This window comes from Penicillium vulpinum (genome assembly GCF_028829585.1).
Source record: "Penicillium vulpinum strain IBT 29486 chromosome Unknown utg000003l_segment0_segment0, whole genome shotgun sequence".
In the NCBI taxonomy this organism is placed as follows: Eukaryota; Fungi; Ascomycota; class Eurotiomycetes; order Eurotiales; family Aspergillaceae; genus Penicillium; species Penicillium vulpinum.
Window position 1 is genome coordinate 6,900,221 of NW_026643243.1, and position 27,783 is coordinate 6,928,003.

At 47.8% G+C, this 27,783-nt stretch overlaps 9 protein-coding genes across 9 annotated transcripts; 3 read left to right on the forward strand and 6 right to left on the reverse strand.

The window, feature by feature from the left end:
- Window positions 1-861: 861 nt before the first annotated feature.
- N7479_007648 (ubiquitin-binding TORC1 subunit KOG1) lies at window positions 862-5,459 on the forward strand (the record flags this gene model as incomplete). The annotated part of the gene is made up of 5 exons (XM_057255342.1): window positions 862-1,317; window positions 1,379-4,419; window positions 4,477-4,810; window positions 4,872-5,209; window positions 5,270-5,459. 5 exons carry the CDS (start codon window positions 862-864, stop codon window positions 5,457-5,459), a joined length of 4,359 nt encoding a protein of 1,452 aa, XP_057109204.1.
- Window positions 5,460-6,546: 1,087 nt separating this feature from the next.
- On the reverse strand, window positions 6,547-7,563 carry N7479_007649 (uncharacterized protein; the record flags this gene model as incomplete). The annotated part of the gene is made up of 2 exons (XM_057255343.1): window positions 6,547-7,403; window positions 7,461-7,563. 2 exons carry the CDS (start codon window positions 7,561-7,563, stop codon window positions 6,547-6,549), a joined length of 960 nt encoding a protein of 319 aa, XP_057109205.1.
- Window positions 7,564-9,360: 1,797 nt separating this feature from the next.
- Window positions 9,361-12,080, forward strand: N7479_007650 (PA and RING finger domain protein; the record flags this gene model as incomplete). Its single annotated transcript, XM_057255344.1, has 2 exons — window positions 9,361-11,678; window positions 11,735-12,080. The coding sequence occupies 2 exons, from the start codon at window positions 9,361-9,363 to the stop codon at window positions 12,078-12,080; spliced, it is 2,664 nt and encodes an 887-aa protein (XP_057109206.1).
- Window positions 12,081-12,472: 392 nt separating this feature from the next.
- Window positions 12,473-13,441, reverse strand: N7479_007651 (uncharacterized protein; the record flags this gene model as incomplete). The annotated part of the gene is made up of 2 exons (XM_057255345.1): window positions 12,473-12,864; window positions 12,934-13,441. 2 exons carry the CDS (start codon window positions 13,439-13,441, stop codon window positions 12,473-12,475), a joined length of 900 nt encoding a protein of 299 aa, XP_057109207.1.
- A 524-nt stretch (window positions 13,442-13,965) lies between these two features.
- Window positions 13,966-15,603, reverse strand: N7479_007652 (leucine-rich repeat domain-containing protein; the record flags this gene model as incomplete). Its single annotated transcript, XM_057255346.1, has 2 exons — window positions 13,966-14,932; window positions 15,020-15,603. The coding sequence occupies 2 exons, from the start codon at window positions 15,601-15,603 to the stop codon at window positions 13,966-13,968; spliced, it is 1,551 nt and encodes a 516-aa protein (XP_057109208.1).
- An 890-nt stretch (window positions 15,604-16,493) lies between these two features.
- Window positions 16,494-16,853, reverse strand: N7479_007653 (uncharacterized protein; the record flags this gene model as incomplete). The annotated part of the gene is made up of 1 exon (XM_057255347.1): window positions 16,494-16,853. One exon carries the CDS (start codon window positions 16,851-16,853, stop codon window positions 16,494-16,496), a length of 360 nt encoding a protein of 119 aa, XP_057109209.1.
- Window positions 16,854-19,359: 2,506 nt separating this feature from the next.
- Window positions 19,360-21,802, reverse strand: N7479_007654 (ABC transporter ATP-binding protein; the record flags this gene model as incomplete). The annotated part of the gene is made up of 2 exons (XM_057255348.1): window positions 19,360-20,591; window positions 20,617-21,802. 2 exons carry the CDS (start codon window positions 21,800-21,802, stop codon window positions 19,360-19,362), a joined length of 2,418 nt encoding a protein of 805 aa, XP_057109210.1.
- A 1,575-nt stretch (window positions 21,803-23,377) lies between these two features.
- N7479_007655 (MGR2/ROMO1 family protein) lies at window positions 23,378-24,021 on the reverse strand (the record flags this gene model as incomplete). Its single annotated transcript, XM_057255349.1, has 5 exons — window positions 23,378-23,501; window positions 23,580-23,670; window positions 23,727-23,756; window positions 23,824-23,850; window positions 23,955-24,021. The coding sequence occupies 5 exons, from the start codon at window positions 24,019-24,021 to the stop codon at window positions 23,378-23,380; spliced, it is 339 nt and encodes a 112-aa protein (XP_057109211.1).
- An 800-nt stretch (window positions 24,022-24,821) lies between these two features.
- N7479_007656 (uncharacterized protein) lies at window positions 24,822-27,165 on the forward strand (the record flags this gene model as incomplete). Its single annotated transcript, XM_057255350.1, has 2 exons — window positions 24,822-25,955; window positions 26,005-27,165. The coding sequence occupies 2 exons, from the start codon at window positions 24,822-24,824 to the stop codon at window positions 27,163-27,165; spliced, it is 2,295 nt and encodes a 764-aa protein (XP_057109212.1).
- Between the last annotated feature and the right edge of the window lie 618 nt (window positions 27,166-27,783).

Sequence of the window (27,783 nt, forward strand, 5' to 3'; positions counted from 1 at the left end):
TGTCTGAGTTTTTAGGGGGGTGGTTTGCTATGTTGTATACAAATCGACGTGTCAGATTTTGGATGTCCCTTCCTCCAGTGAAACCATTTGGATAAGATCGCTGTCTTAGACATTTCCAGCCATAAGCTGTCTCTCTAAGATGAAAGGAACGATCACAAAATATGTTGCTTAAAAGCTACATATGTACGGAGTATATATACCTGATTAGCAAGGTTTTTGCCCCAGGTGGACCTTATTTTATGTTGTAGTACCCCATAATGTAACCAACTCCTGTGCCTGTATTGAACAGCAGGCCATATTATGTGATGTAGATTAGGCAGGCATTAAAACCTGACTATATTGGAACAAGGAGCTATTACCCCTGTGGAATTCATAATTGCGTCGTGTTGTAGAACGATGCGTTTGAAGTGCGTTTTGAGTCTACTACGTAGCTATACTTCCTAGATGCCAAGACATCATTTCTGAGTAATCCCCGGAATATCTGTGTTTCCGCATAGCAGCCCTCGCCTTTCCGGACCACATCCGCTCTAGACCAAGCAGATTAGCTCTCTTTGGACCAGAATCCATAGGCTGCGCGCTGAGCTCTCTCTGCGCTCCTGGAATATCTCCAGGACAGTCGCAATTTGAGACTAGTCTGTTTCACACAATTCTGACCAACTCCAATATCACCCAGGTCATTTCATCATCGGTCTCCTCTCCAGCTTCAGTCGACAACATCCAAACCTTCTCGAGCGAACTGACGGAGGAAATTAACTGATTGTGACCGGTTATCGACCGGGGATACTCTCAGCTTGGCTTGACATACGTTGCAACCCTTCCTCTTCCCCCATACTCGCGTAACACAATGAATGATCATACAACATGAGGGATCCCACTACCGATATGGAACAAAACTCACAGCAAACGACCAACGGGTCAACGGCCTCGCGTCGCAATCCGAATAAATCAGTCCGGGTCGCGTTTGGTCCCGAATTAGAGACCACGATTCCCACCCGCGAAAGATCTCCAGCTCCGTTGAGTGGCCATCAGCGTTCGCTCACAGCAGTTGAACACAAGCAGTCCACACTGACGCCACATGGGCGCCCAACCAGCTCATCAGGCGACAACAGTGCCATCGGAGAAATCCCGCCCCGCCGCCCATCACCTCGGAGATCGGAGAGTAGCCGACCAGCTATGCTGAAGAGAGCCAAAAGTGACTATGGACCAAGTCGGATAACCTTTGATAAAGTGGCAGGCGATGACGATGAAGATTTCGCTATGCGGCATGGATGGCAGGAGGAATATACTTCCAGCGAATATCTCAAAATCTTGCATTCGGTGAGCATGACCACTCTGGTCGTGACTTTCCAGAAGCTAACACAATTCCCGCTGGATATAGAATTTCTACATGTATTTCACTGAAAAACGCCATGAAACCAACGGTATACCTAGAGACCCGGTTGGGAGTTGGCCAAGTCAGGACTGGCGCATGAAAGATCGCCTGAAAACTGTGTCTGCGGCTCTGGCCATATGCCTGAATATTGGAGTCGACCCTCCCGATGTGGTCAAGACTAACCCAACATCGAAGCTTGAATGCTGGGTAGATCCGACTTCTACCACAGGCGGTGGTCAAAACAAGATCATGGAGCAGATCGGCAAGAAACTACAGGAGCAATATGAGACCTTGAGTCTTCGGACAAGATACAAACAGTATCTAGATCCATCAGTTGACGAGACCAAGAAATTTTGTATCTCGCTTCGCCGAAATGCCAAGGACGAGCGAGTACTTCTACATTACAATGGACACGGAGTGCCATTGCCAACTCAGTCGGGTGAAATCTGGGTCTTCAACAAGAATTATACCCAGTATATCCCTGTCCCACTGTATGATCTGCAGTCTTGGTTAGCTGGGCCTAGTCTTTTTGTCTTTGATGTTTCACATGCGGGCAACATTGTCCAAAATTTCCATACTTTCGTGGAGAAGCATGAGAAAGAGAATATTGAGACTAAGAAACGAGACCCGAATGCTGTCATTCAGAATTATGGTGACTGCATCCTCCTCGCTGCGTGCCAGAAGACGGAGTCCCTTCCAACCAATCCCGACCTACCTGCAGACCTATTCACCTGTTGCTTAACAACGCCGATTGAAATTGCATTGCGCTTTTTTATCTTGCAGAACCCTCTACGCACAAACATCTCCATTGATGACTTCCGAGTTCCCGGTCGACTTCAAGATCGTCGAAGTCCTCTTGGAGAATTGAATTGGATCTTCACTGCAATTACCGATACGATTGCATGGAACACCTTACCTCGGGCTTTATTCAAGAAGCTCTTCCGGCAGGATCTAATGGTTGCTGCTCTTTTCCGCAACTTTTTGCTCAGTGAACGCATCATGCGCACATACAAATGCCATCCGATCTCTTCGCCCGAGTTGCCAGACACACACCATCACCCTCTATGGAAAAGCTGGGACCTTGCAGTCGAGATGGTGTTATCTCAGTTACCTGCTCTCATTGATCAAGAAGAAGGGCGTCGACAGTACGAGTACCAACACTCCACATTCTTCGCCGAGCAACTCACTGCTTTTGAGGTATATCTCTCTTCTGGTCCTACTGAGAAGAATCCGCCAGATCAGCTTCCTATTGTCCTCCAAGTGCTCCTTAGTCAGGCACACCGCTTGCGGGCCTTGATCCTTTTGAGCAAATTCTTGGACCTCGGTCCATGGGCTGTCCACCTTGCACTCAGTATTGGCATCTTTCCCTATGTCGTTAAATTGCTGCAATCAGCTGCTCAAGAATTGAAGCCTGTTATGGTTTTCATTTGGGCGAGAATTATGGCAGTCGACCACACTGTACAAAACGATCTACTCAAAGACAACGGCATCCACTACTTTATCTCAATTCTGAACCCTTCTTCGCCCATTCCTGTGGGAAATGCCAGCGAACACCGGGCCATGTGTGCTTTCATAGTCTCGATCTTCTGCAAAAACTACCCCCAGGGACAGAACGTCTGCCTCTCTGGTGAGTTGTTTGATTCGTGCCTAAGGCATCTTGGCGATGTGGAAAATCCCCTGCTACGGCAATGGTCTTGTCTATGTCTCAGTATGCTCTGGTGCGATTTCCCTGAAGCAAAGTGGATGGGAATTCGATGTGCAGCCCCCGCAAGGCTGTGCGAGTTGAATTTTGACCCCGTACCCGAAGTTCGTGCTGCTATGCTTCATGCTGTGACGACGTTCTTGGGAATTCCAGATCTGACAGACCAAGTTGCACAAATCGAGGAGACTTTAGCACTGGCAGTCTTACCCATGTCTGCCGATGGAAGTGTAGTTGTTAGGAAGGAGCTGCTAGTATTCTTCTCAACGTTTGTCAGACGTCACCAAAACAAATTCTTGGTCGCAGCATTTGAGGAGCTCGAGGAAGAAAAGCGATCGTTGACTCATCGCTTGGAGAGCGAAACCTCTCAGACTAGTCGCCCCGAAGGAAAGACTGGAACATTAGTCTCTCATGCGAAACAGCCCCAGCTGTCTCGCAATACGACGTTCGGGACTATCTGGAAACAGCTGCTAGCTCTCTCAGTTGACCCTCATCCCGACATCGCTCAGGATGCTGCCGTTATCGTTGATTACATCCACCTTGCTTTATTGGACTCTCCAATGGCGCCCCTCACTAACAAGCTTCAGAATGAGATTCTGGAAATCACAGGGTTGACAAAACTCCAAACCCGCGAGCGAACCGAGGCAAAGAAAACTGTGCCGCCTTCGACACCTCCCTTGTCTGGAGCAGCAACCTCGAAACAAGAAGGCTATCTTTCTTTGGGTTTTAGGCGAACTGCCAGTGTCGCTGCTTCCCTGAAGAACCTTGCTTTTGGCAATTCAACAACAGGAGACCCATCTTCAGATAGTTCGAACCCTCCCTCGCCTTCAACTAGCCGTATGACAATTACTCCCCGCGGCCGGGCCCCCGCCGAGTGGACTCGACCCCCTGAAGTAAATGATCATGTTGCTCCCGCAGCGGCATACAACCAGGCTCCGATTCCCACATCCCGAGGCTTTGAACCCAAAGGCTTGGATGTTGTGCCGATTATTCCCCTAAATAGTAGATTCCTAGACTGGTCCACGGAGGTAATCCCGGATTTTGAATCCATCAAGTCCCACAACCATTATTACCTACATTTACTCACCATTTACCAGTATTTCCGGGAGCCCCAAATGAAGCCCAACGAGCCGGATGAGCCCGGTAGCTCGGACTACAACCAGCGCCTCTGGAGACGCGGCCGCAATGAAAGGATCATCGCCGAGACCCAGCCCCTCAAAGGAAAGGCTGGAGCGAGCCGATGGGATAACTCGGTTGCTTTGCTATCCAATGGTAGCCAGCCCCACAAGATGTGCTTCCATCAATTCGAGGACCACCTTGCTGTCGCAGATGACCGGGATACAATTTCGTAAGTACCAGCAAGTCACTTGTCTTTGATGTTCTTCTAACCATTGGTTTCGTATAGAATTTGGGATTGGCAGAGCCATAAACGCCTTAACCAATTCTCAAATGGCAACCCGGCCGGATCAAAAATCAACGAGGTTCGATACATCAACGAGGACGACCAGGCATTGCTTATGACTGGATCCTCTGATGGTGTGATCAAACTTTTCCGCCACTACGAGACTACTAAGAATATCGAAGTGGTCACAGCCTTCAGGGCCCTCCCTGAATTGCTTCCAAGCAATCGCAACGCAGGCCTTGTGCTTGATTGGCAGCAAGGTCAGGGCAAAGCTCTGGTTGCGGGTGATGTCAAGGTTATCCGTGTCTGGAATGCTGCTACTGAGGTGTGCACAAACGTAAGTTTTTGATGTCTTGTCTCACATATATATCACGTTACTCACAAAAGCTCAATTATAGGACATTCCGGCACGATCAGGTTCCTGCATCACATCCTTGACGTCTGACCAAGTAGCAGGCAACATATTCGTTGCCGGTTTCGGTGACGGGGCTGTCCGAGTCTTTGATCAACGGTTGAAGCCAACCACATCCATGGTCAAAGTTTGGCGCGAGCACAAGCAATGGATTACAAATGTCCATATGCAGCGTGGTGGTCTACGAGAATTGATATCAGGTGGCCGTAATGGTGAGGTTCGACTTTGGGATCTTCGCATGGATAGCCCGATCTCCACCATCTATGCTACCAAAGACACCCTGCGCACTTTGAGTGTTCATGAGCATGCTCCTGTCTTCAGCATGTAAGTTTCCTCGGCCGCAATATTTCTATATTTTGTTTGTTCAATGCTAACATGACTTAGGGGTACAAATCGTCACGAAGTCAAGACTTTCAATGTGGACGGCACTTACCTTTCTACGTTCGAGCCATACTCGAGCTTCCTTCATCACAACCGATCCTCGCCCATTGCCAGCACTGCCTTCCATCCCCACCGGACTGTGCTTGCCTGCGCAGCATTGAATGACCATCATGTAAACCTCGTGTCCTGCTAATTCCAAGTCAGCTCCGAAATTCATGATACTTTCGTGGCATTTTTTCTTTTTCTTGTCCTAATATTACCCTTTCTGTAATATGCATTCGCATACCCGACGGACAAATCTACACGGCGTCTTGGCGATTGACTTGATCAACCATATATTGATGGCTCTGCGTTGTTGGTTTTTGTTCCCTTGGGGTTGCTTCACTACCCCTTGGTATTTCTGACGAATCCTCTATTTTTCCACTTCATGTGAGATAGTTTACCCAGATTCGGGTCTATGAACTTCTTTTTTTACTGTTCTTGTCCTCTCTCTCTCTCTCTTCTTCGGTTTAAGCAATCTTTTCGTACTAGGTACTAGTCTTGATTTCCAGACGAAAAAACGTATAATATTTGTAATGCCTATGCTCTGCTCACTTTAGCGAAGTGGATACAGAGCACCAGGAGCTGTCCTGTCTTGACTAATAGCAAAACTTAGTTTGATTATTCATTCTATGCTTGTTGGTGACTCTAGACAGCTGCATGAATCTTGGTGTGATCGCTCTAGATATAGTGCAGCAGAACCATAGCGACACACTATAGTTTATCTAGGTATTCCATCAAGGCAGCGCTACAGTGTCTTATGATCGCTATGCAGAGAATAAGACTAGCAGTTTCTTCGTTCTTGGCCTAGATTTGGTTGGATTGAAACGAAGATTAAACCGATATATGTTTCCCCTTCTGACCATTGACCTACAACACAAAGTGCGCCATACCTGAGGGAAGAGTAGAGGCGTGGCGGATATCATAATACCTCCGAACGGACCTCTCATTTACATCATTTTTGATCTGTTACTTTTTGACGTTGTATGCAGATTCTGTCTGGGAAGAGGCTAATTGAGGGCAAAGGTGGTCACGTGCATAGATTTGCAGTAAGTATTAATTATGTCAACGAAAGAAATACCTATGCAGTATATATACCAAAAAACAATTACTGAAAAGATAGATTCGCAGACAGTGATAAAACGGGAAAGAATATTGATATTGTTGGATCATTCTCATAAAATATCAAAATTTAGGAATACAGCTCGTAAAGGTTCATATCACACTCATAAATCAATCGCCTAGTAGTTGCGCTGGCTGCCGAGAGCATCCTTCGCGTTGACACTGGGGTCAAGCTTGTTCAGCAGGTCAGATCCGTGGGGACCAGAGGTGTTTCCAGTCTTGGAGGTTGGTGCGTTGTAGCTGCTGCCTCCACCTCCGTAGTTGTCATTGGCGCCAAAGCCAGACTGTCCAGTGGAGCGGCCAGTGGTGCTGCCGTAGTTGTCGCCTCCAGATACAGCATTGTTGGAGCCATAGCCGGACTGGCCGGTGGAGTGGCCAGTGTTGCTGGAAGCATAGCCGGTCTGTCCAGAAGAGTGGCCGGTGGAGCTACCGTAGTTGTCGCTACCAGACAGAGGGTTGCTGGAGCCATAGCCGGACTGGCCGGTGGAGTGGCCAGTGTTGCTGGAACCATAGCCGGTCTGTCCAGAAGAGTGGCCGGTGGAGCTACCATAGTTGTCGCTACCGGATAGAGGGTTGCTGGAGCCGTAGCCAGTCTCTCCAGTAGAGCGGCCAGTGGTGCTGCCGAATTTATCACCTCCAGATCCAGCATTGCTGGAGCCATAGCCGGTCTGCCCAGAAGAGTGACCTGTGCTGGAGCCGTAGCCGGTTTCTTCGGTAGAGCGGCCAGTGGTGTTGCTGCCGTAGCCTCCAGCACCGGTAGTGGATGTGTTCTCATAGCCGGAGCCAGAGTTTAGGCCGCCAGTGCCGGCGCTCTGGCCACTGCCAGCACCGGTGCCGTAGCCTCCAGAGCCGGCAGTGGATGTGTTCTCATAGCCGGCACCAGAGCCAGAGCCATAAGTGTTGGACCCTGAGTTGGTAGAAGTGTATTTGCTGTTGTCCGCAGTGTTGTTTGAGGATCCGTAAGTATCACGGGCATCTGTATGAATAGAATTATTAGTATCTGTGGGATGTAGCTTTACAAGGAACAACGAACCATCAATCTTGTTGGATGCCTTGGAGGAGTCATAGTTCGAGGTTGACTCCTCATGATGATGACCGGTCACGGCATCCTTGACTTTGTGGATAATGCTCGACATGATGGGTGTAGTACTATGTTGTGATAGTAAGGAATTTTTTGGTGGAAATAGTTGGGATGTTTGAAGTCTGAATTGGGGTTTCAATTCAGATGGTTTATGATAAAAAAAATGAAAGACAAAGTGCTTCGTGTAGGCAGTTTATATGCTTTACTGTCTTTGCTTGCCTTAGTCACATCATGAATAGATCTCTACTTGCGGAGACTGAGTGACGCCATAACGCGGGGGGTTACATGAGTAAAGATCACCATGAGACATGGATCAAAGCTCTTTCATTGTCCCATTTACGGTTGTCATGACGTTCCAAACGGGTTTACACATACAGATCAGTATTCTTGGCCGAAAACGAGGAGAGCTATCAATGTCATTCATCGTCATGGCCCGGATCTATAAGACAAAGAACGCCACTGAGCCAGCTCTTGCAAGGATACCTTGTAGATCCAGATCCACACGGCACCTGTGGACACCCTGAAGGGCTGGGATTTATATTACATAAGTGGGTATAATTTCGTACCAATAATTCTCCGAGATGGGCATTGCTATATCTGGGCGGAAGCTTAGCTACTGGTCTATATTAAGCTAAATAGGAAGAGTCTGCGGCGTTGTTTGTACACTTATCATTCACATAAAACTGCTAGTAGACGTATTCAAGACAGACAAAGAGATTCTAGAATGATTTCTTTAATCTACGCTAGTCCCTTTTGAAATATCTACGTCATGTATATAACGCTAATCCGTATATGGCAAGTGGGGCACGCCTTATCGATCGTCAAGTCCAAAAATATCTTACGGGTGTGTAGTTATATTATTATATTATGTCAAATATTGCATAACGTAGAATGTACTAGAAGACTTAACTAGCTGCCGTAACGTACTATAGTCTATGATATACGTATGTGTATATAATGCCATTTAAACCAAATATCGAAAAGGCGGCAGGGATTACCTGGATTACGTAGTTTCCTGGAGTGATGGCATGATCAGCGGTAGCTCTAGGTCGGGAACCTTGGAACAGATATCAACTTTATATCAACAATATATGTCTGTTATTGCGAGATTTAAAGGATCTCTCTGTCTTGTTAATAGATTCTGATATTGAATTAATTTGCTAGACAAATTATCAATCTCTCTTACAATACTTTTGGAGTCTTTTTCTCAACATATCTTGTATCTTGCATCTTTCGAGCTTTTAAGCACCCAATGCTATAAAGAGAAGATTTCAAGATTATGCAAGTGCTTGAATAAGCTATTATAGCATCAAGCTCTAATATTGGTGCCATTCTAAGGTTGTTTTGAATGTTCCAAGGTTACATGCTATGGATGTAGTTATGCTTAATCAGGTCATGTGATTTGAGGCAGGCCAGACTGATGCCTCAGGTCTCAGGCCTCAAACACATGACACGGCGGGCATGCCGTCACCTGGGCGCTGGGCCGGGGTTAGATAATCCACATCATGAGTTCACTTCCCCTTCTCCACCTGACTGACTTCACTTGGACTCCCCTCTGTTTTTCTATCTTGTCTCCTTGTTCGCTTTGACTTCCCCTGTGCTCGCGCTGGCTGTCATCTGTTGACTTTCTTCAACCAGCCGTAGTGCTGCTCATTGCGCTCGATGAGTGGCCGCCTGCTAGCTTGCCGCCAACCGTTGGATTGGTCATAGAAAGCCCACCCTAAAGTATTGTGGTACAGCGGAGCCGCTGGCATCGTTATCATTCACTCGGTCCACACCATTTTGCTGTAATTAGATAGCCCCGATCGATCCACTCTTCGATTAAAGTGCTTGAAACCCATCTTTCAGAGACATGCGACCGCCACGCTTGCTCCTCGTCCTCTTTTGCCTAATCTTCTTTCCGATCCTCCTCACCTTCTTTTCCGCACTTACATCACCCGATGTAGCAACTCCAAATACGCTCGCTGGTCGGACAACTGGACTGCGCGCTTTCTTTTCTTTCAACATACCATCGTCCCTTTTCCCTCCGTCGGCTATTATCAGTCTCACTGATGACAACTCGACCTTCTTCCTTGCCCGACCAGCGGCATTTGGCCCGCTGCTGCCAACCAAAGGTCTCAGCGGTCAGTTATGGGTGGGAAGTGGCTTTGGTGAGGGGGGATTAGTTGGTGGCGTGGAAGGGGAACTGGGTTGCTCCGATATTCCCGGCTGGGGTGAGGGCGCCAATCATAAGAAACAAGACAAAACCTCTAGGAGCGCGGAGCAGAGCTCCGGCATCTCCGGGGGTAGCACAATGAATGATCGACCATCAAACCGCCCGCGATCAGTGTCGCAGGCCGATACTACACTTCAAAACGATAGAAGTGATCCAATAACCCCGCCCTTGACGAACGACGGCACCGACGATCATCTACATCATCCACTCCCTGAATCCGGAGTTTCCAACCCCGGGATGAGTCAGAAGCATGGGGATTACGTCCAAAACAAGCCTGCTGCGCATGCCGACATCCAATCGTTACAGGAAACTGCCGAAATCCAGGGTAAGGTGGTGCTATTGAGCCGAGGTGGCTGCGGGTTTTTGGAGAAGGCCAAGTGGGCACAACGACGAGGAGGGGTTGCTTTGATTGTCGGCGACGATACTCGAGGTGGCAACTTGGTCACTATGTACGCGCGAGGCGATACATCAAACGTTACGATCCCGGCATTGTTCACATCACACACTACTGCGCATCTTCTATCGTCATTGGTTCCGGGACATGCCAGTGGAACTGCCGGTTTGGGAGATGTGTTAAAATCATCACAAGCGAAGCTAGCAGGACAAGCTGATGCCGACAGAGAACGGGTAGCAACCACTACAGCAACAACAACTATTCCAAGTCCGACTGCCAGCAGCCATTCGGCAGCCAAGGGGAGACCTGCGCCGTCTCACTCGAAAGGGGGATTTTTCCGTGCAATTGGTGCCTTCCTCGGATTGTGCGATAAGAACGGAGGTTCGCAGCATCTGGAAGACAGCCGACGTCCGCCTAGCAGCGGCAACATTGACTGGATCAACCTAGGCTCATGGGATGAAAAAGAAGCCCCATCGAGTGCTTCGAGGAAATCAACGGATCTTAATCATCGTGGTCGGGCCAAAGTGGACGACACATTCGACAGCCACAAGGCCGACATGTCTCCTGAAAGTTTTGAGGATGATGACTTTGTCATCGGGGTTCAGGACTGGAGAGATCCCGACTTGATGCCCCCTAAGAGTAGCACACCCCCGACAACTAGCACCTCTGTAGCTGGCAAGGATACCTCCAAGACTGCCGGTGCGGATAAAGACACCGCTGCCTCGCCTAATGGTCTTCAGGGTGGTAGCATCACACCAGGAAGTGGGGAATATCAGAGCATTGACAAATCTAGTGCCGGTTCTCATGACGCGCGCCTCAAAGGGTCTAATACAGAATCTATTGGAACTCATGGGAAGTCTGGCTCTTCTACAAAAGGCTGGTTCTCAAGTCACTTTGGATGGGGAGATGATACCCAGCAAGACTCTCAGCCTTCTTTGTCGCCCTCATCTCAGAAAAACATTGCAGCAAACCAGAAAATGCAGAATAATCCTCACACATCGAGCCATCTAAGCGGGGAGACTTCCGAGCATGAAGGTCTTTGGGTTACCATGACACCTACCAGCATGTCTACCAGCCCCTTTTTCGATACTCTATTGGTCCTTGTCGTCAGTCCTTTACTCACCCTAACAGTGGTTTATGCCCTTCTGCTGCTCCGGTCTCGAATCCGCCGTCGTCGCTGGCGTGCCCCGAAGTCTGTTATTGAGCGGCTTCCTGTCCGAACATACCACACAATCACTACCACTTCTTCCTCATCTTCCAACTCAACACGTCCCCCTAGTCCCGGTCCTGTCTCCCCAACTTCTCCACTCCTTGGCAATGCAAGTCAACCAAGTGCATCGCGATCAAATAGGTCACGTTCACAAACATTTTCGGGCTCTATGCTAGACTCATCTGTCCTGCCTAAGGAAGAGAAATGCAACTTGCAAAGCGGATCTACCTTGTGGCGACGCAAATACACAGGAAGGCAGGTGGAATGCGTTGTATGCCTTGAGGAATACGTCGATGGTCTGAGTCGGGTCATGAGATTGCCATGTGGCCATGAATTCCATGTGGAATGCATGTAAGTGACATAGAAAAAGTTGGGGTTTGTTCTGACGTTCACTAACCTCACCTCAGTACCCCATGGTTGACTACTCGTCGACGAACTTGTCCAATCTGTAAAGGCGATGTTGTCCGTTCATTGGCCCATTGTCAATCCGGTGATTCCCAGGGTCATAATGAGCAGTCCAATGATGACGTTCACTCTGCCCAGTCAATCTCTCGAGGCAGCGCATCTTCCGCCCCAGTACCAATTGAAGGCATCAATGACGATGATTCAGATACGGAACAAAATGCAGGTCTAGTTAGCGACCATGCAAATTCTGCCCCACAGTCAAGCTGGCGAAACCTGGCTACGCTTAGCTTTTCTGCTCTGAGCGGTGATACCATATGGCACCAGGCTCGCGCGGATCGTAATCGCTAACATTTATATTCTATCCACTCTTTTCGATTTTTTTTTGTTATTTTTCACCATTCCCCCCTCCACCCTCTGGGATTTGCTCTCCTTGTATTGAAGCATGCTGTATTAGCGATGGTTTTGATTTTGTTATGACTTGAATCTGCTTGGCGTTGGGTGAGAACAGTTCGGTGGTTGCAAAGTGCCTGCAAGCATTGTTGAAGCAGCTGGGATATACCGCGGGTCAATCGTTCAAAACTTGTATGTTCTTATGTTTTTGGTAGGATGCCTGAATTCCATTGACACTTGGCTGTCATTCAAACCATATCTTTTTATATCCGTTGACATAACTAAATATCCACTCTATACTAATGCTGTTCAGACTAACATCTCGATTCAACACACCCAGACCCAAAGCTTCATTCCTTCTGGTCAATATAGACATTCCCAGCAATATCCCCAAACACATCAAGCGTATGATCTAGCCGATCACGCACTAATTTAATGCGAGAAATCATATCCCGACCCAATAGCAAGAATTCCTCATTCTCACGCCCAGCACCAACACCCTCGCCAACGACAACTTCACATATCGCCTTGGCAGCTTTTTCCTTATCGCCATCAGCAACATGCTTACCAGCCTGTACAGCATCCAGCATCTGCGTATCCACAGAACCGCCATAGTCCGCCGGTAAAGGATTAGCAGGAGTACGACAACTAGTCCCGAACTGCGTGTTGAACACTCCCAACCACACTGTCAGAAGACGGACATTGAATGGCGCGACTTCTTTAGCGAGTACCTTGCACAACCCTGCAGAATATACACATTAATACATGAACAAGGCATCCCTGAACAGAAAAAGAGAACGAGGACACATACCATCCATAGCAGCCTTCGCCGCGGCATAAGCACCCATACGCTCCCTCCCTTCCAACCCAGCCCCAGAACTAACATTAACAACAATCCCAAACCGTCTCTCCCTCATCCCAGGCATAATAGCTCTAATCAGCCGACCTGGTCCAAAATACACGGTCTCCATTTGGCCCCGCAGCTCCTCGTCCGAGAACTGCTCCACTGCCCCGAGGATCGCGTTTCCGGCATTGTTGACCAGCACGTCAATTTTGTGGCCTGCAGACTCGAGTTTGGATAGCAACTCAGAAGCTGCGGTTGGGCTGTCGACGTCCAGTGCGTGCCATTCGCCCCCGTTTTGGGTTATCTCAGACACTAGCTCTGGGGTGCGAGAGGGTTGTCGTGATGTTGCGATTACCGTGTGGCCGTTTGATTGGGCAGCCCGTACTAGCGAGAGACCTAGGCCTGAGGAACAGCCCGTTATTAGCCACGTTAGGGGGCGGTTGGGTTTGGTAAAGGTTGGTGCTTGGGTGGCCATGGTTGTTGCGTGATTGACGTTGGATGATGGATGATGGTGGTGAAAGCCTGACTTTTGTGTCGTGATGATGATCTTCAAAAGACTTATGAGTAGGATATATAGTATTACCAGGATGGCAAGGCTCTTTTATATCCCATTCTTGCTACCGCAAGCTTCGGACTTAGGGCTACTCCGACGGAGTTAATACAGTCTGTGCGTCTGAATCCTGATGCTTATCACCTATTATTGCATTTCAGAAAGGAATTATGACCTTATTGGTAGCAAATGTACGGAGTACTGAAGTTGGCGTCCGATTGTTGGCAAAGATCGTCGGTTTGACGTGATATCCAACCATTTTCGGTACAACCTCGGAGGACAAGTTGATAAATACGTTGTCATAATTTCTACACTGTGGTCAATGACTAAAATACAAGGCCCTAGCACCACGATCCATATGAACATGCAAGTCAAAAACATACAAAGTGAAACCCGAAAAATAAGAAGCAACCCATTCCCGAAAGAAGCGCAGTCAATGAATGCTATGTTTAGCACGACCCCGGCACACACGACAAGCTACAACCAAACCGTTTGAACGGCAAAGGCCGAAGCTTCTCACCAGGACAGCGAGGCATCTTCATCCCATTCTCACATGGAGTGATATCCCACCACTCCATCCATTCTGTGCGGGGAATTATGTATTCTCGCTGACATACGGAGCAGGGCTGTCCACCTGCAGCGCGTACTTCCCTTGCTCGTTGCAATAAGGGCACTATCAGCGCCGGATACTCAGCTAGCTCTTCGTCGGTGGTTTGTTCCAGGTAGGGGAGCTTGCTCACTGCGCGGAGCGCGACTTCGCGTAGGGACGGGGCGTTGTTTACAGGTGATGCGGGTCCTGACGGTGCGAGGGTGAGTCTGTTGTGGGATGAGCTGTCCCCCATGGTATTGCCCTCCATATTCATGTAGGTGATTGGGCTTGTTGCGACGTAGATAGGGGTCCAGCCCTCGTTGAGAGAAGATTCCTGTTCTTGGAATTGGAGTGGAAGAGATGAATCCTCATCATTCTCTGAATCCTCGTCGTTCTCTGCTTCCTTTTTATAGTTCGATTTGTAGTGCCATTCTGCGATCTGCGCTTCTTCGATTTGGATGAATGGATTCGGGCGTACGATCAGGTGTTTTAGTTCACCTTGCTGCGTGAGTTTGAGAATCTCCCAGGGAAGGTAGGTCAATTGGTTGACTGAAAGGTTTAGGACTTCCAGTGCTGCCAGTCTGCGGATTTTAGATGGGATTTCGGTCAACCTGTTGTTGCGCAAGCTGAGGACTTTGAGGTTGTTGAGCTCGAAGAGATCGTTGTGTAGGGTTGATAGGGAATTGTTGGGGAGATATATGTGAAGGGATGACTGCAGAGATGTGAAGACGTTCTCTGAGACTGGGGCTTCCTTGACTGATGGAAGCTTCGTCAGGTGTTGTAGAGGTCGCAGAAGACCGGATGGTATCGTTTTCAGATGGAAGTCGCTGCGTAGAAAGGGGCCATTAGGATCATTGGCTCGGATTCAAGGGATATAGGATGAAACTAAAACATCAGATGAAACTGAAACATACCCTAGATCAATGCTCTCGTGTCCCTTATCAAGGCAATCGCTGACAACCTCCCGCGCAAACCGATGGGCCTCGGACTCTTCAGGACTTTTAAACACAACACGAGTGTGCGCAGGTATGCTCTCCGCCTCGACAAGGAAAGGTGTAGAGCCAGATTTTCTAGGATCAAGCACAGACTTGCGCAAGTCTTCCCCCCACGCCGAGCCATCCTCCGACGGCAAAAGCGAGTCAGCACCAGACTCATCACTTCCCATCCACACACCACTGTCGACGTTTCTCTTATCCTTAAAGTCCGCCCGTTTCCGCTTCGGATCTAGCACCTGTTCCCCCCACCAGGTCCCGCGATACCGACGTTTCCGGCCCGCGCCTGACACTGTCGCATGGTAGTTCTCCAGCCCGGAAGCTGGAATATCGTCACTGGAGAAGAGCGCAGGATCACTAGATGGCTGGCTAGAGCGGTCATCGAAGCGAGACAATTGCTGCGCGCGCTGGACCGAGGAAACTGCTATGCCTGTTGAGGGGTTCGTGGTCGCTGGCGAGCGGTGCCGGATTCGCCGTGGCGGTGGGAGAGGAATCTCGCTGTCCATTGCGATTTCGGTTCGCAGGTTCAGACCAGTCTCTTGTTGTTTGAGACCAGGCTCATTGGGATTTTATCCAAACCCAGTTTTATCTGGTGTTCGGGGTTGCGCGACGCGTTGTGGAGACCCGCAATGGATAGGTCAACAAACGCGCTAATAGCGCGATTGGGGGGTAGATTGGGGAGATAAGAGGTTGAGATCTGCGAATGGTATCAATTGAGAGGCCTCTTATGTTTAAGAAGAGAAAAAATTCCCAGATTCCAGGTTGGAATGGAAAAAGATCAGATCAAAAGATAAGATCAGATCAGATCACACGTGCACGGGCATCAGTTGACCCCGGAGCTGACGGCTTCCCCACTGGAATGTTGGATCGACATGATTTTCTCTATTTTTCTAATGCTTGCTACTGCTGCTATTCACAGTTGAAATGGGTATCAAAGGAGGAAAGAAAAAAAAAGTGCCTATATTCTGTGAATGACTCAAAAGCCGACTCATGCAAGTCCTGGATTCAACAAGACCAGTCCGACAAAGTAAGTCACCCATGACAACGTATATGGACAAACGAATTGAATAAACGGGGTTTGAAGAAGTGAATAATAACATCAACTCATATCGGTCCAAAAAAATTCATAATGAATAAAAAGAAAAGGGGGTATTTGAAAAAGCGTTAAACCGTTTCCTCTCCGAAAATAGGTTCTCCAGCTAACCGAGAGGAATAGAAATGTGAAAGTATAAGAAGAAAAAAAAAGAAGAAAAGAAGATCCCGGCTCTGCTGGAGATGAACGGTAGCCAACAAGGCAGCATGCAGTATGAATGGGAGCGGTATTAGCAATAGCCCTGATTCATGAACGTTGCCTGTATGAAGGATTCTTGTTGGTCAATCGCCAAATCGCGTGCAATTACAGGGCTTGGCCCAACATCACAACGATATAGCCAGCGGCGGCCAAGGCAGCTGGCATGCCAGCGCCAATGTTGGCTGCTGCGCCAGTCGAGGTGGCGGCAGCGGCAGAAGAAGTGGTGGAGGTTGCGTGAGACAGAGGAGTCGAAGTCGAAGCAGACATGGTGGAAATACTGCTTGCGCTGGCACTTGCAGAACCTGCGCTGGAACTCGCGCCGGAACTAGGAGTTGGGGTCACCGAGTTGACGCGAATCAGAGTCTTCGTGATGGTCATGGTTGCAGTTGAAGTGATATCCTCCTCTGCGGCGACGAATGGAGCCGCGACCAGGCAGAGGGAGGCGATGATGGCAGTGAACTTCATTTTGCAAATTGATTTGAAAAGTGAATATCAATATGGAATGAGGGAGCAAGGTGATTTGAATTAGATTCAAGGTTCGCGATGAAACGTTGATGTGACGCGAAGTATGAGAACTTGATCGAATAGGTATGTTTCAGATTTGATCGCAAAAGAGTGAGCGTCAAAAATAAAATCGAAGTAAAGATCGTGGAGAGCACTGCTCAGATAGTATAAAATGAATGAAATGAGTGTATATGAGAGAAATCTCTAATGCGCCTAAGAAGGAAAAGAGGAAATTTTACCAGGGTGGCAGGCTAAATAACAAGACCAAGCACGAGCACCTTGAACCTGGGGAAAACGAGCCATTCGCCCATCAAAGAAACCTTGTGGCGCATGTGTTTTTCTGTTTCCTTATATTATTATTGATTTCCAAGTGCAATATGACTCTCCTATTGGTTCGTTGAACACGCGGACCCTGAGACCATGCAAGATTGGGCTCCATCCTGACCGAACTATGAAATTGGGAGCCCTAAAGCCAGAGGGCCTTCCGCACAGACTAACAACGCCAGGGGTAGAAGTTTGTGTTTATTCGTATAGACCGTCAAAGACTGTCAAATACCAAAAGACATGTTTATATTCTCATTGACATGCATCTCCCAATTTCAATCAGGAAAGCCTGAGGGTTCGCCTTCACTTGGCCCCATAGACCCGTGTCCCTCAGTTGCAGGGTAGTAATACGAGAATTATTCGCCTAGGTATACTCCATAGGTGTAATTTCGGCACTTCCCAATCCCAGTTGAGGAAATTTCCTCATTCAACTACGAACCCATTTTTGTCGCCAGGTGTTTCCATAAGCGCTTTGTTTACTCCGTATTTTGCTTGAACTGGCTAATTTTACCTATTTTACTGTCTAATTTGCTGTTTTACTCTTTCTTATCACCCTTACATAATAGAGTGACGATTCTCACTGAGTATCACACTACTGCAAGTGCTCACTCCCTCACGGGGACTTCCCGTTGGTTCCGGACCCCTGGCATCATGCGCAGGAACAACGATCTGTGATTAGGTGGTTGATATTTGATCTTCAACATAACAATAACAGACAATAGTTATATGTTGGGATATTTGACTTGGATCTTGATCTTGTAATTTATACAAAGTACATATACCTTGTGAAATGATTCCGGTTCCTCCGTTGGCCAAGACTGAAATTTGCCTCAATTTTGCCCCCACACTATTGAGAACAGACTTTTTTTTTCTCCCCTGTTCTAGTACATGTACTCTCTGTGGATCGCTTTCGTGGTTCCATTCAGGAACGAACGATCATCGCTTGAGCCTACTGTGTTAGGAATCTCTGTACATATGTTGTAAAAGTGTATGGGGAGGAACGGTGAGTCATTCTATGTTAGTTATCTCCAGGGCTATATTATGTCATTTATATTCTTAATCTTAGTTAACTAGTTATAGTATATTTTAATGAACACGTTCTGCTGAGTTGGCATGAGACGAACATGTCATTGTTGAAAGAGGGGTCTTTTTCAGGGGCTCTCTTTAGGCTCGCAAAGCCTCATATCCTCCCCCCCCCACTCTGAACACGAACCTCTGTGTCGATCGACTTGAAAGTTAAGATCATTATCCTTCCACACCAATCTGTCAAGGTCATTTGGACACAAAAAAAAGAAAGGGGGCGATTAAAACCTAGTGGAAAGGGATGGTCATTATTCCTTTCTGGCTTAGTGCTCAATCTTACTTTCTGTTCAATAAGATTGCGTGCATGGAGATGCATGAAGATAGCCCAAAACAAGGGCAAATAGACGGTGGTTGGTTGGTCACCAGGCATCTTACCTGGGTAATCAATGCCTATTAAATAAGGCAACGTTTTCAGGGCGAAGGTCTTGTATTGAAATAATCAAATTGATTAGTTATACGAGTACTAGCTAAAGACTAGGGTGTGTAGATGTATTTATTCCTAGTTGCTAAGGTGCTTTAGCTACTACTACGGAGTAGTATTTACTTGAATGATGCCCCTTCGGTCTTGGTTATAAGCCTGTGCTTAGGAAATAGCAGTTTTTTAACCCGATACTGTAAGGGCTAGATGGGATATATATCGGCAACTACGGAGTACAGATCAACAGTTTATCAATCCTTGAAATGACATGTTCTTAACTACAACCGAGGCCGATACACACTACAGACGTGAATTGATACATCTGTTGGTTTCTACATATATATTAGACCTATAGCACGGAAATTATATTGTACATAACGATATCTCCGTGCAATATAGGCAGCAGCTGACGCTAGAATTGGACAAAACCCTCGGCTCTATGACACTGGGAATTACCGGTCACGCTATCTTCGATACGATATGTGATGGGCTATAGGATGCTTCCCTATCTTATAGATCTCCAAGTAAAGATTGCATGTAGTATTAAAAGCTCAAGTATATCATGATTGTCAATTTAATTAGTACATCCATTTTAGATTATCTTCCCAGCCTTGTTATCTCTAATCATTCTATATCTCTCGCCTACAGCGCAGGTTTCCCACATTTGACACCCCCGAACTGATTCTGCCAGAGGTTCCGATATCTTCCACCCTCCTTCTTCATCAGCTCTTGGTGTGACCCGCTCTCGACAATCTGTCCTTCGTGCACAACAAGGATCCTATCGGCGCTGGAAATGGTTGAAAGTCGATGTGCAATGACAAATGTAGTTCGCTTGGCTCTCAATCGATCCAATGCAACCTGTATATCCGATTCTGTGTTCGAGTCTACGGCACTCGTTGCTTCATCCAGCAGGAGAATCGGTGACTTCTTTAGGAAAACTCGAGCAATGGCTATCCGCTGTAGTTCACCGCCAGACAGCTTGACGCCCTGCTCTCCGACGGTGGTGTTGTATCCGTCCACGAAAGTGAGAATTTTCTCGTGAATAGCTGCAGCACGACATGCTTCGTGAACCTCTTCATCTGTGGCAAAGGGCCGGGCATACCGCAAATTCTCGATGATAGACGCATTAAACAAGACAGGGTCTTGTGGAACGACACCAATAGTCTGGCGTAGCGAGCTGAGGGTTATGTCACGGATGTCTTGCCCATCAATCTCGATTTGGCCCGAAGTAACGTCATAAAGCCGGAGAAGAAGTCTAAGAATTGTTGTCTTTCCTGAACCAGTCATACCGACTAATGCAACTGTTGTCCCGGGTTCGATAGTAATATCCACGTCCTTGAGAGTTTTTAACCGAGAATCATAAGCAAAGTCAACATGGTTGAATGAAACACGGCCATTGCCAGATTTGAGTGGCATGGCATTCTCCTTTTCATTGACGCTGGGCTTAGACTGAAATAGGAAGAGTAGCCGCTCGGCATCAACTAGGTCAGAGACTAGCCAACGATATTGCGCAGAGAGATAGGCCAAAGGAGAGATGAGCGAAGACCAATACTGAATAAAGAAAACAAAGTCTCCCGTAGAGGAACGTCCCACAGAGATCTCATGTACGATGAGCGAGGAGAGACCAACGAAACAAATTGGCTTGAGCAAATCCAGGAGTGACTTGCCGATTGCTCGGCGTCGACCAAAACGAGCGCTAGCCTGCAAGCATAGGTCAACTGCTTCTCCAAAGCGAGACCTCTCGTACGAGAATTGATTAAAGTATGTGACAGTTTGCCAGCCTTGCACAGCCTGGTGCATAATGCGAGTTTCGTTTCGCTGTGTCTGTGTAACTTCACGTCTGGCGTCCATGTTCCAGTTAGAGGTAAAGACCTCTACCGCAACATAAGCAATAGATACTACCACCACCAGAAAGGGAGGCGTAGACATTGAACTTCAAATAGAAAACAACACATGCAATAGCCAAGTCAGCCACTGTCGGGACGATATCTAGAATCGCAACTTCTAATAGATTGTTCAGCGCTCCACCTTGATCGATGGACTTCATAACTTCCGCCGAGTCATTTTCGATATGAAAGTCCATTGATAGATTCATCACATGGCCAAAGGCAGCGTTGGTAATCTGACGGTAAGAGAACTGCCTGATTGGAATCTTGACGAGCGACTCAATCAATCCTAGCCCAGCTCCTCCACGGATGAGCTGTAGGAGCGCCCATTTTCCTAATGATGCATATGGGGTTTTGTTGGCAAAGATGCTATCGGTCACATCTGCTAGTTGCTGAGGAATGAGGATATTCAGGGCACGGTGGCATACTAGACAAAAGATGCTGGTAGCAATACAAAGCTGCACTTTGGGATTCTTTCTGGGGATCAAATAGGGCAAAAAGATCGAGAAGCCTTTCAAATAATCCCACCAGCCCCCAATAGACTGTAATTTCTCATTGCGAAGTCTTTTCCTGCGTGTGGCCGCATCATTCTTAGTTTTTCCGGTGTCCGAATCGCTCTCGCTCTTGGAGTCCTCGCTGCTATTTTCCGAGTCGTTGCCATTCGCTGCGCCATATCTTGTATGATTACCATTTAGGAAAGGTCGCGATTCTTCAGAGGGCTTTTTCTTCCTCTGTCTGGTTTCAAATAGGATCGCACTTGTCACAAATACAAGCAGTGCAAGCCGGACTGTTGAGATGGTGATCTGCGTGATTGGTACCCACTGGCTCGGCTTGGGACACAAGGAGAGCGCAAGGAGTGGAACTTCGAAACCAGCGGTGACCAGCGATGTTCCAGCCACTTCATAATTTGAAGGATTTTGTCGTAGCCAAAGTGCAGTCCATACAACTGCTTGAGAGGTCATATGCACAAGGAACGGCTGAGAAAGGTCCAGGTCATCGGTGGCGATTTTCAAAACTGTCTGACTGACATATGTGAAAATGATCAAGGCAGTCAAGACAACTCGGGGTCGATTGCAGCGCTTGCGAGACTTTCTTTTCTTTACCGGGGCGCGATTAAATAAAATGCAGATCACAATGTAGAGACTTGCTATCAAAGTACAGCTATAATGAAGGGCCCGAGATACTAGCTGAGTAGTCATGATGAGAGGTTGGGACGGAGGCTCTGTCAAGGAAGCACCCCCCTACCAGAGATACTTTCTTATATATACCACAAATTTGAGCCGCACATGATGTCCTACACCTAAGCAATTTCTCATTGGATGGGTATAATTAACCATCACGAAGTTGGCTGTGCTAGGGGGCTGGGATGGCAAGGAAGGATGTCCTAGCGCCCATCAAAACAAGACTGGACTGTGAACTTAGGCCTGGGAGGGAAAAAAAAGTCTTTCATTATTGGGCAATCTACGGATCGAAATGGAATACAGATGCCCGCCTACACCGTATATTGTGCCCCTTTACGCTTTGGTTGGCGAATAGGTATGCCTATGTACATAGCTATGTACCTGCTTTGTATCCGGTAGAGTATGTAGACATATAGGGGGTCTGACTGTGTTTTCGGTGAATCATTTTAAGGACACGGAGCTCAAAGTAAGCAGTAAGGTATTAATCCTCATTATAACACTTCTGATATCTGTTCCCCATGCTCTTCTAATACTGCAATCATATCTGTGACATCCAGTCGCCTTCGTTGGCCGCACTCTGCCTCTACAAAGTTCTACCCGCATATCTGCACATATCAATCTAAAAGAGTATGTATGGTTTCCAGCTTTGAATAATCTGAGATTAAATCTCCACTTGAACTCCCCGAGAGCGGTTGGAACAGCAATCCAATATCTCTGCATCTGGTTTCGGGATTTACCGGACAAACGGAAACCACTGGTACAGCTGCCTATCTGATGAATAGTTGTAACTGGATATGGCTCCTCTAAAAGGAGAGTGTTTGGGCTTTGAGGATATTTTCTACACCTTTTGGTGATTATAATCAAGGTAAGGCAGAAAACAATGATACATCACTATAGACGAGAATCCTAGTAAATTCAAGGTTTACGAGCCTTTGGAATGCTGTTTAACGTGGGGATTGGAGTTGACCCCAGGTTTACATTTGAGCCGCAACTTCCAAGCCCGGTCTGAAACAAAATAAGCGCCAGTTCAGTCATCTAATATGACGGGCAGCTGGCTGCGACTTTATCAAAAGCTTGGTAATCAACGTGGTCATCCATTCAGAACCAACCAGATCTTGCTCTAGGTTTGAACCAACAAGGGTAGTCAGGCTGGGGCCAATAGGTACATGTAGGGATCTTTGACCTAGTACTTTGTAGATTGCTACATTTGAGCTGCATGCACTTTCCCGTTCCCACGGGAGTTTCCTTCCAATGATAGGACCTGGATCGTTGAAGCCAAAAAAAAAAAAAAACAAGGATATATATTGTCACAATAACGCCTAACATGGTTGGGACAACTGAGGCAATTGAACTTTAACATCCATGTTCTGGTTAACTGCTAGATTATGTACATCGCGTGCTGAAGTAGCAAGTACCCATGAATCTGTCCGTCACAGCCATCTTTGGGTAGTTGTCCTATCTCTCGAAACCACTAGAAAAAAAAGTATCTCTTAACCTTAGAGATTATATCGTACAAAGGACGTCGCCAGGGAGTGGTCATGTCGCATGTTTCCCGAATATAGTCTTGAGACTGCGAGAAAAAAAAAGTTGTGTTCACTGGCGCATTGGCCGGAGGGGGTTCTGTCGGGGGAGCATCATTGGGGGTCCTCGAGCACGCAGCCAGGCATCGTTTCGAGGTCCCTCGGAGCGAATGACACTACCAATGGACATGAAGAGTCTATTTGAAGGAAATTTGATTAGCTAGTGATTCTTAATCAAAGTAGTATAACTTCCAAGCTCAATAAATCAACCATACCCGAAAGTGGCACCTGAACCAAGCATATACTTGCCCAGAGTCCGCATGACACCGTTGGGGCCAGCGCCATACTGGAAGATGGTCACAGTTCCTGCCCCTAGTTAGCTTATACAGTGCATCTTCATTTGGGGACTGAGCGCGACAAACCAATAATGAAGCCCATGATGCCACCAACAGCTGAGAGGGGAGCTATGTTAGCAAAAGCTCTTGGTGAACAAGGCTCAGTTGTTTCGTGATCACATACTGGAACCCATCATGCAGCCCATTTTCACTAAGATCTGTTAGAACATTTGTTTCACATTGTATAGCGTCCCCAAGAAATAAAGAACACCAAGCGGAGTGTGATCTATATCACTAGGGATGTAGATGACATACTCTTGTCGAAAGTTGAGGGAGCGCCCCCTGGGCCCGCTTGGGCGGGAGGTCCAGCAACCACAGGCATTATGGAAAGCTAAAACGAAGCTTGTAAATGAGATAAGAACAGCAGGCAGCAGCTCTGAGCTGAATGAAAGATCCCGTTGTGATAGTCAGGGAATGAGCTCTTTTTCCTCCCCGGCTTGATGCTTCTCCGCTCTAGTCACGTGAGCTTCCAACGGGCCCTTGAATTGCACACGTGCCATATTGGCACGTGACCTATTTTGCCTGGCGGCGTCAAGGGAGTAAGGAAATGAAATGGCCCTCTTGCGCTCTTGCCTGGGTTCCCTTATGGCAGCTATCCCCGATCTCTGATTTCTTTTCCGTTACATCTTCTAAAGGGCTGCCTGAAGCCTGCGCCGAGGCGGCAGTCCCGTCTTGTGCTTCTGTCATTGCCCTGGCGTGAGACCGGTCGCTCATGATTTCCGACCTCTCCACACACTCCCCTTGGTCTTGAAGCACCTATTTTATTCAGTCCTCAATATCTCTCAGTCCACAATTCAGAAGTGAGTTTGCTCCCTAATTCCAATATTGTACTATTTTTTGTGGAGTCGAGGTCTTGCCTCGATCTAGGAGCCAATATATTTGTCTCTCCCCCAAACAGCACTAACGCGACCGTCTTCATTTTAGTCGGGCGACTAAAGCTCCAATCACCCTTGCGCAAATTCAATATCCCCATCCCTCGGACATAAACCGACATTAATAGACGTTGTCTTTTCCCCCTTCAGGCTATCTCAGAATACGGCCCCTTTTAAAATTCGCAACCGTGGACGCGCTCCGTGCTCCGTCTAGATATTCCATTCAGTTGAACCATTCGCATCCTTCTCCATGACTGCCGTGGCATCTCCACCTAGTGTTGAATCGGGATCTCGCTTGGGATGGTACAGCTCTAGTAACGGAGGAGAAGGGGCTCTGTCTTCAGTGAACGCGGAAGACGTCTCACGGATGTTCATGCCACGGAAACACGTTCAACGCTCAAACTCCTCTTCCTCTCTGGGATCAAACTCTTCGACATCTTCCACATCTACTGTGGCCGCCTCTCCCCAAGATACCCATGCCGCGCAGAGTTCGACCAGTGAATCAGAGACTTGGTCATCATCAAAAAAGAAGTACTCGAAGAATATCTGGCCCAACTCGAAATCCGAGCCAGTATCAGGAGTAACGAACGCGCGATCTCAGGCAGTGCCTGCTTTCTCGTCAGGCCCAAGTGCATCCTCGACAATGTCCGCAATGCATCAACCTTCGAACATTGTCCCATCGCAACATATGCCTCAGTCATCGCAGCAGAATGGCGTTCGTGCGCCAAGCGGCCCGCCATCGGAGAACCCGGCAATTTTGATTCTGTTGCCAATAAACGGCACCTTTGACAGGAAGCAGATCAATGTACCATACTACCCCGAGGTCCTGCGAATCGGGCGACAAACAAACGCCAAAACCGTGCCAACACCTCTCAATGGATTCTTTGACTCTAAAGTGCTATCTCGACAGCATGCTGAGGTATGGGCCGATAAGGCCGGTAAAATCTGGATTCGAGACGTCAAATCCTCAAATGGCACATTTGTGAACGGCCATCGACTATCTCCTGAAAATCGCGAGTCAGAGCCGCACGAACTGCGAGAAAGCGATACCCTAGAGCTGGGCATCGATATCGTCAGCGAGGATCAATCCACCATCGTCCATCACAAAGTTTCATCTAAGGTTGAGCATGCTGGAACCTACGGCACTACCCCTAGTATCCTTGATCTGAACTTTGGGGACTTGGATCCTGCCTCTGGGGGCGGCCTTCTCCCTTCCCCCTTGAGTCAGCCGATTGCCCATATACGCGGTCGAGCCGGTAGTAACGCAAGTAGCAGAAGTGCCCAGAGTGTTACCAACAATCAGCTCAATGCTTTACATCAACAACGGCAAATGAACTACTGGAACTCACCAATCTCCATCGAACAGGTCGTCAAGCGGCTCACGGTGCGAACCACAATCTATCTTAATACTGCATGTTGCTGACTTATTCTAGGGCGAACTGAAATCCGCAAAACAACAAACAACAGATCTTTCTCAAGCAGATGAATTTTTGACGACGATCATGAAACCGGGCTATGCAGAGAAAGAAAAGCTGCCCAAGCCGTCTCCTTTGGAGAACAGCGCCCATCGCCAGATGAACGGCCGTCCTAAAATGCCTCGAGTCGACTCATTTTCAAGATTCTCGGATCCTCCCGCTCCTCCACCTCAACAGCCGCTGCCGGAGAAACCCGATGCGTTGTCACGAAGCATCTCAGAGTCGTTCTCGCCGCTGAAGCGCAGCGATACGGAAAAACCGAAGAGCGGTACAGGCTCTCCTGTCTCCCGCGATTCCAGTCAAATCTTGAATCTCATTGAGGCGCTATCGTCTGCCAAGCGAGAGATTGAAAACCATGGAACACGTGTTAAGGAATTAGAAAATATGCTGTTCCAGGAGCAGGCTGCTCGCAAATTAGCAGAAGAAAAAATCAATGAATTGGAAATGCGCTCCGCATTGGACATTGGAGAAGTCCAAATCGAGAACGGCATTATTCCCCCTTCAGAGAATGGCGGAGACGGAGAGAAGGAGCAGGATAATACAGAAGCAACCGTGCAGGTCAACGGCATCCATCCTTCGGAAACTCCCACTCCCGACGACAGCCAGCCAGAAGCTCTTGTGGAGGACAAGACCGCTGAACTTCAAACTCGCTTGGAGAGTATGATGGAAGAAATGGCAGCGATGAGAAAACAAATGGAATCCTTCAAAGATCGCGCCGAGAAGGCCGAAAATGAGACTACGGAGTCTCGCAAGTCGTTGAACGAAATGATTGAAACCTTGCGCCAGGAACGCGCCGAGAAGGCATCAGCGACGGCACTTGACAAGAAAACTGATACGCACGACCGCGAGCTAAGCAATGGCTTGTTGGAACGCTCGCCTGCGAGCGATGATACTTTAACGGATTCCAAGACGAAGACTCCATCGACGCAGGGCTTCGATCCAGTTACCTCGCAGAGCAAGGATATGGATGCTGCAGCTGCTGCCACGGCCTTTGCAACAAAACGCCACCGATACAATTATGTGGAAGAAGCAAGCCCTTATGCCTCCATGTTCGGTGTGGTCCTATTGGGAGTAGGCCTGATGGCTTATCTCAACGGTTGGCAAAAGATGGAAAAATAAATCAGCTTCGCCTCGCGTGCTATTTCTGGGGTTCCGTAACCTTTTGACTGCTATTTCTATTGCATAGGCCCTTTGCATTGTTCAATTTTTGCCTCCTATCGTTCTCATCAGATTTCAGTTTTCGCCAGTCACGACTTTCTGGCGTTGAATATCCTCCTTGTTCCTCTCTCGGTTGAGGGCCGTTTTCTTGTCTTCATATTCGGAGCCTCTTCCGTTTAGCCCACACTGTCTCTTTTATCTCACGAATTTTTTGATGACTTTCTCGAGATCCCTCCCAGGGATCTCCTTCTTGGTCGTCTTTTTCGACGTCCGTTCCTCCCCCTCTTTCTTCCTATCTCCTTTCTTGTCGTTCTTCTTCTACCTCCTACTATGTTACTATTAGCCTGTCGCCCTCTTCGGAATCGACATCTCTCTTTCTCTTTTGTCTGTACATGATGGGGAAAATAAGGATACGTTCATGACTTGCAGCCTCACTTTGAAACGTTTCGTTCGATGAAAGGCTTTCAGGCATTTCAAGGTTATCATTCGTCGTGTCATGTCAGCACAGGGCTTTGTCAGCGTACCAAGGAGTTTTATTCGTATTATTTCGTTTTTTTATTCATGCCATTTGTTTCTCGC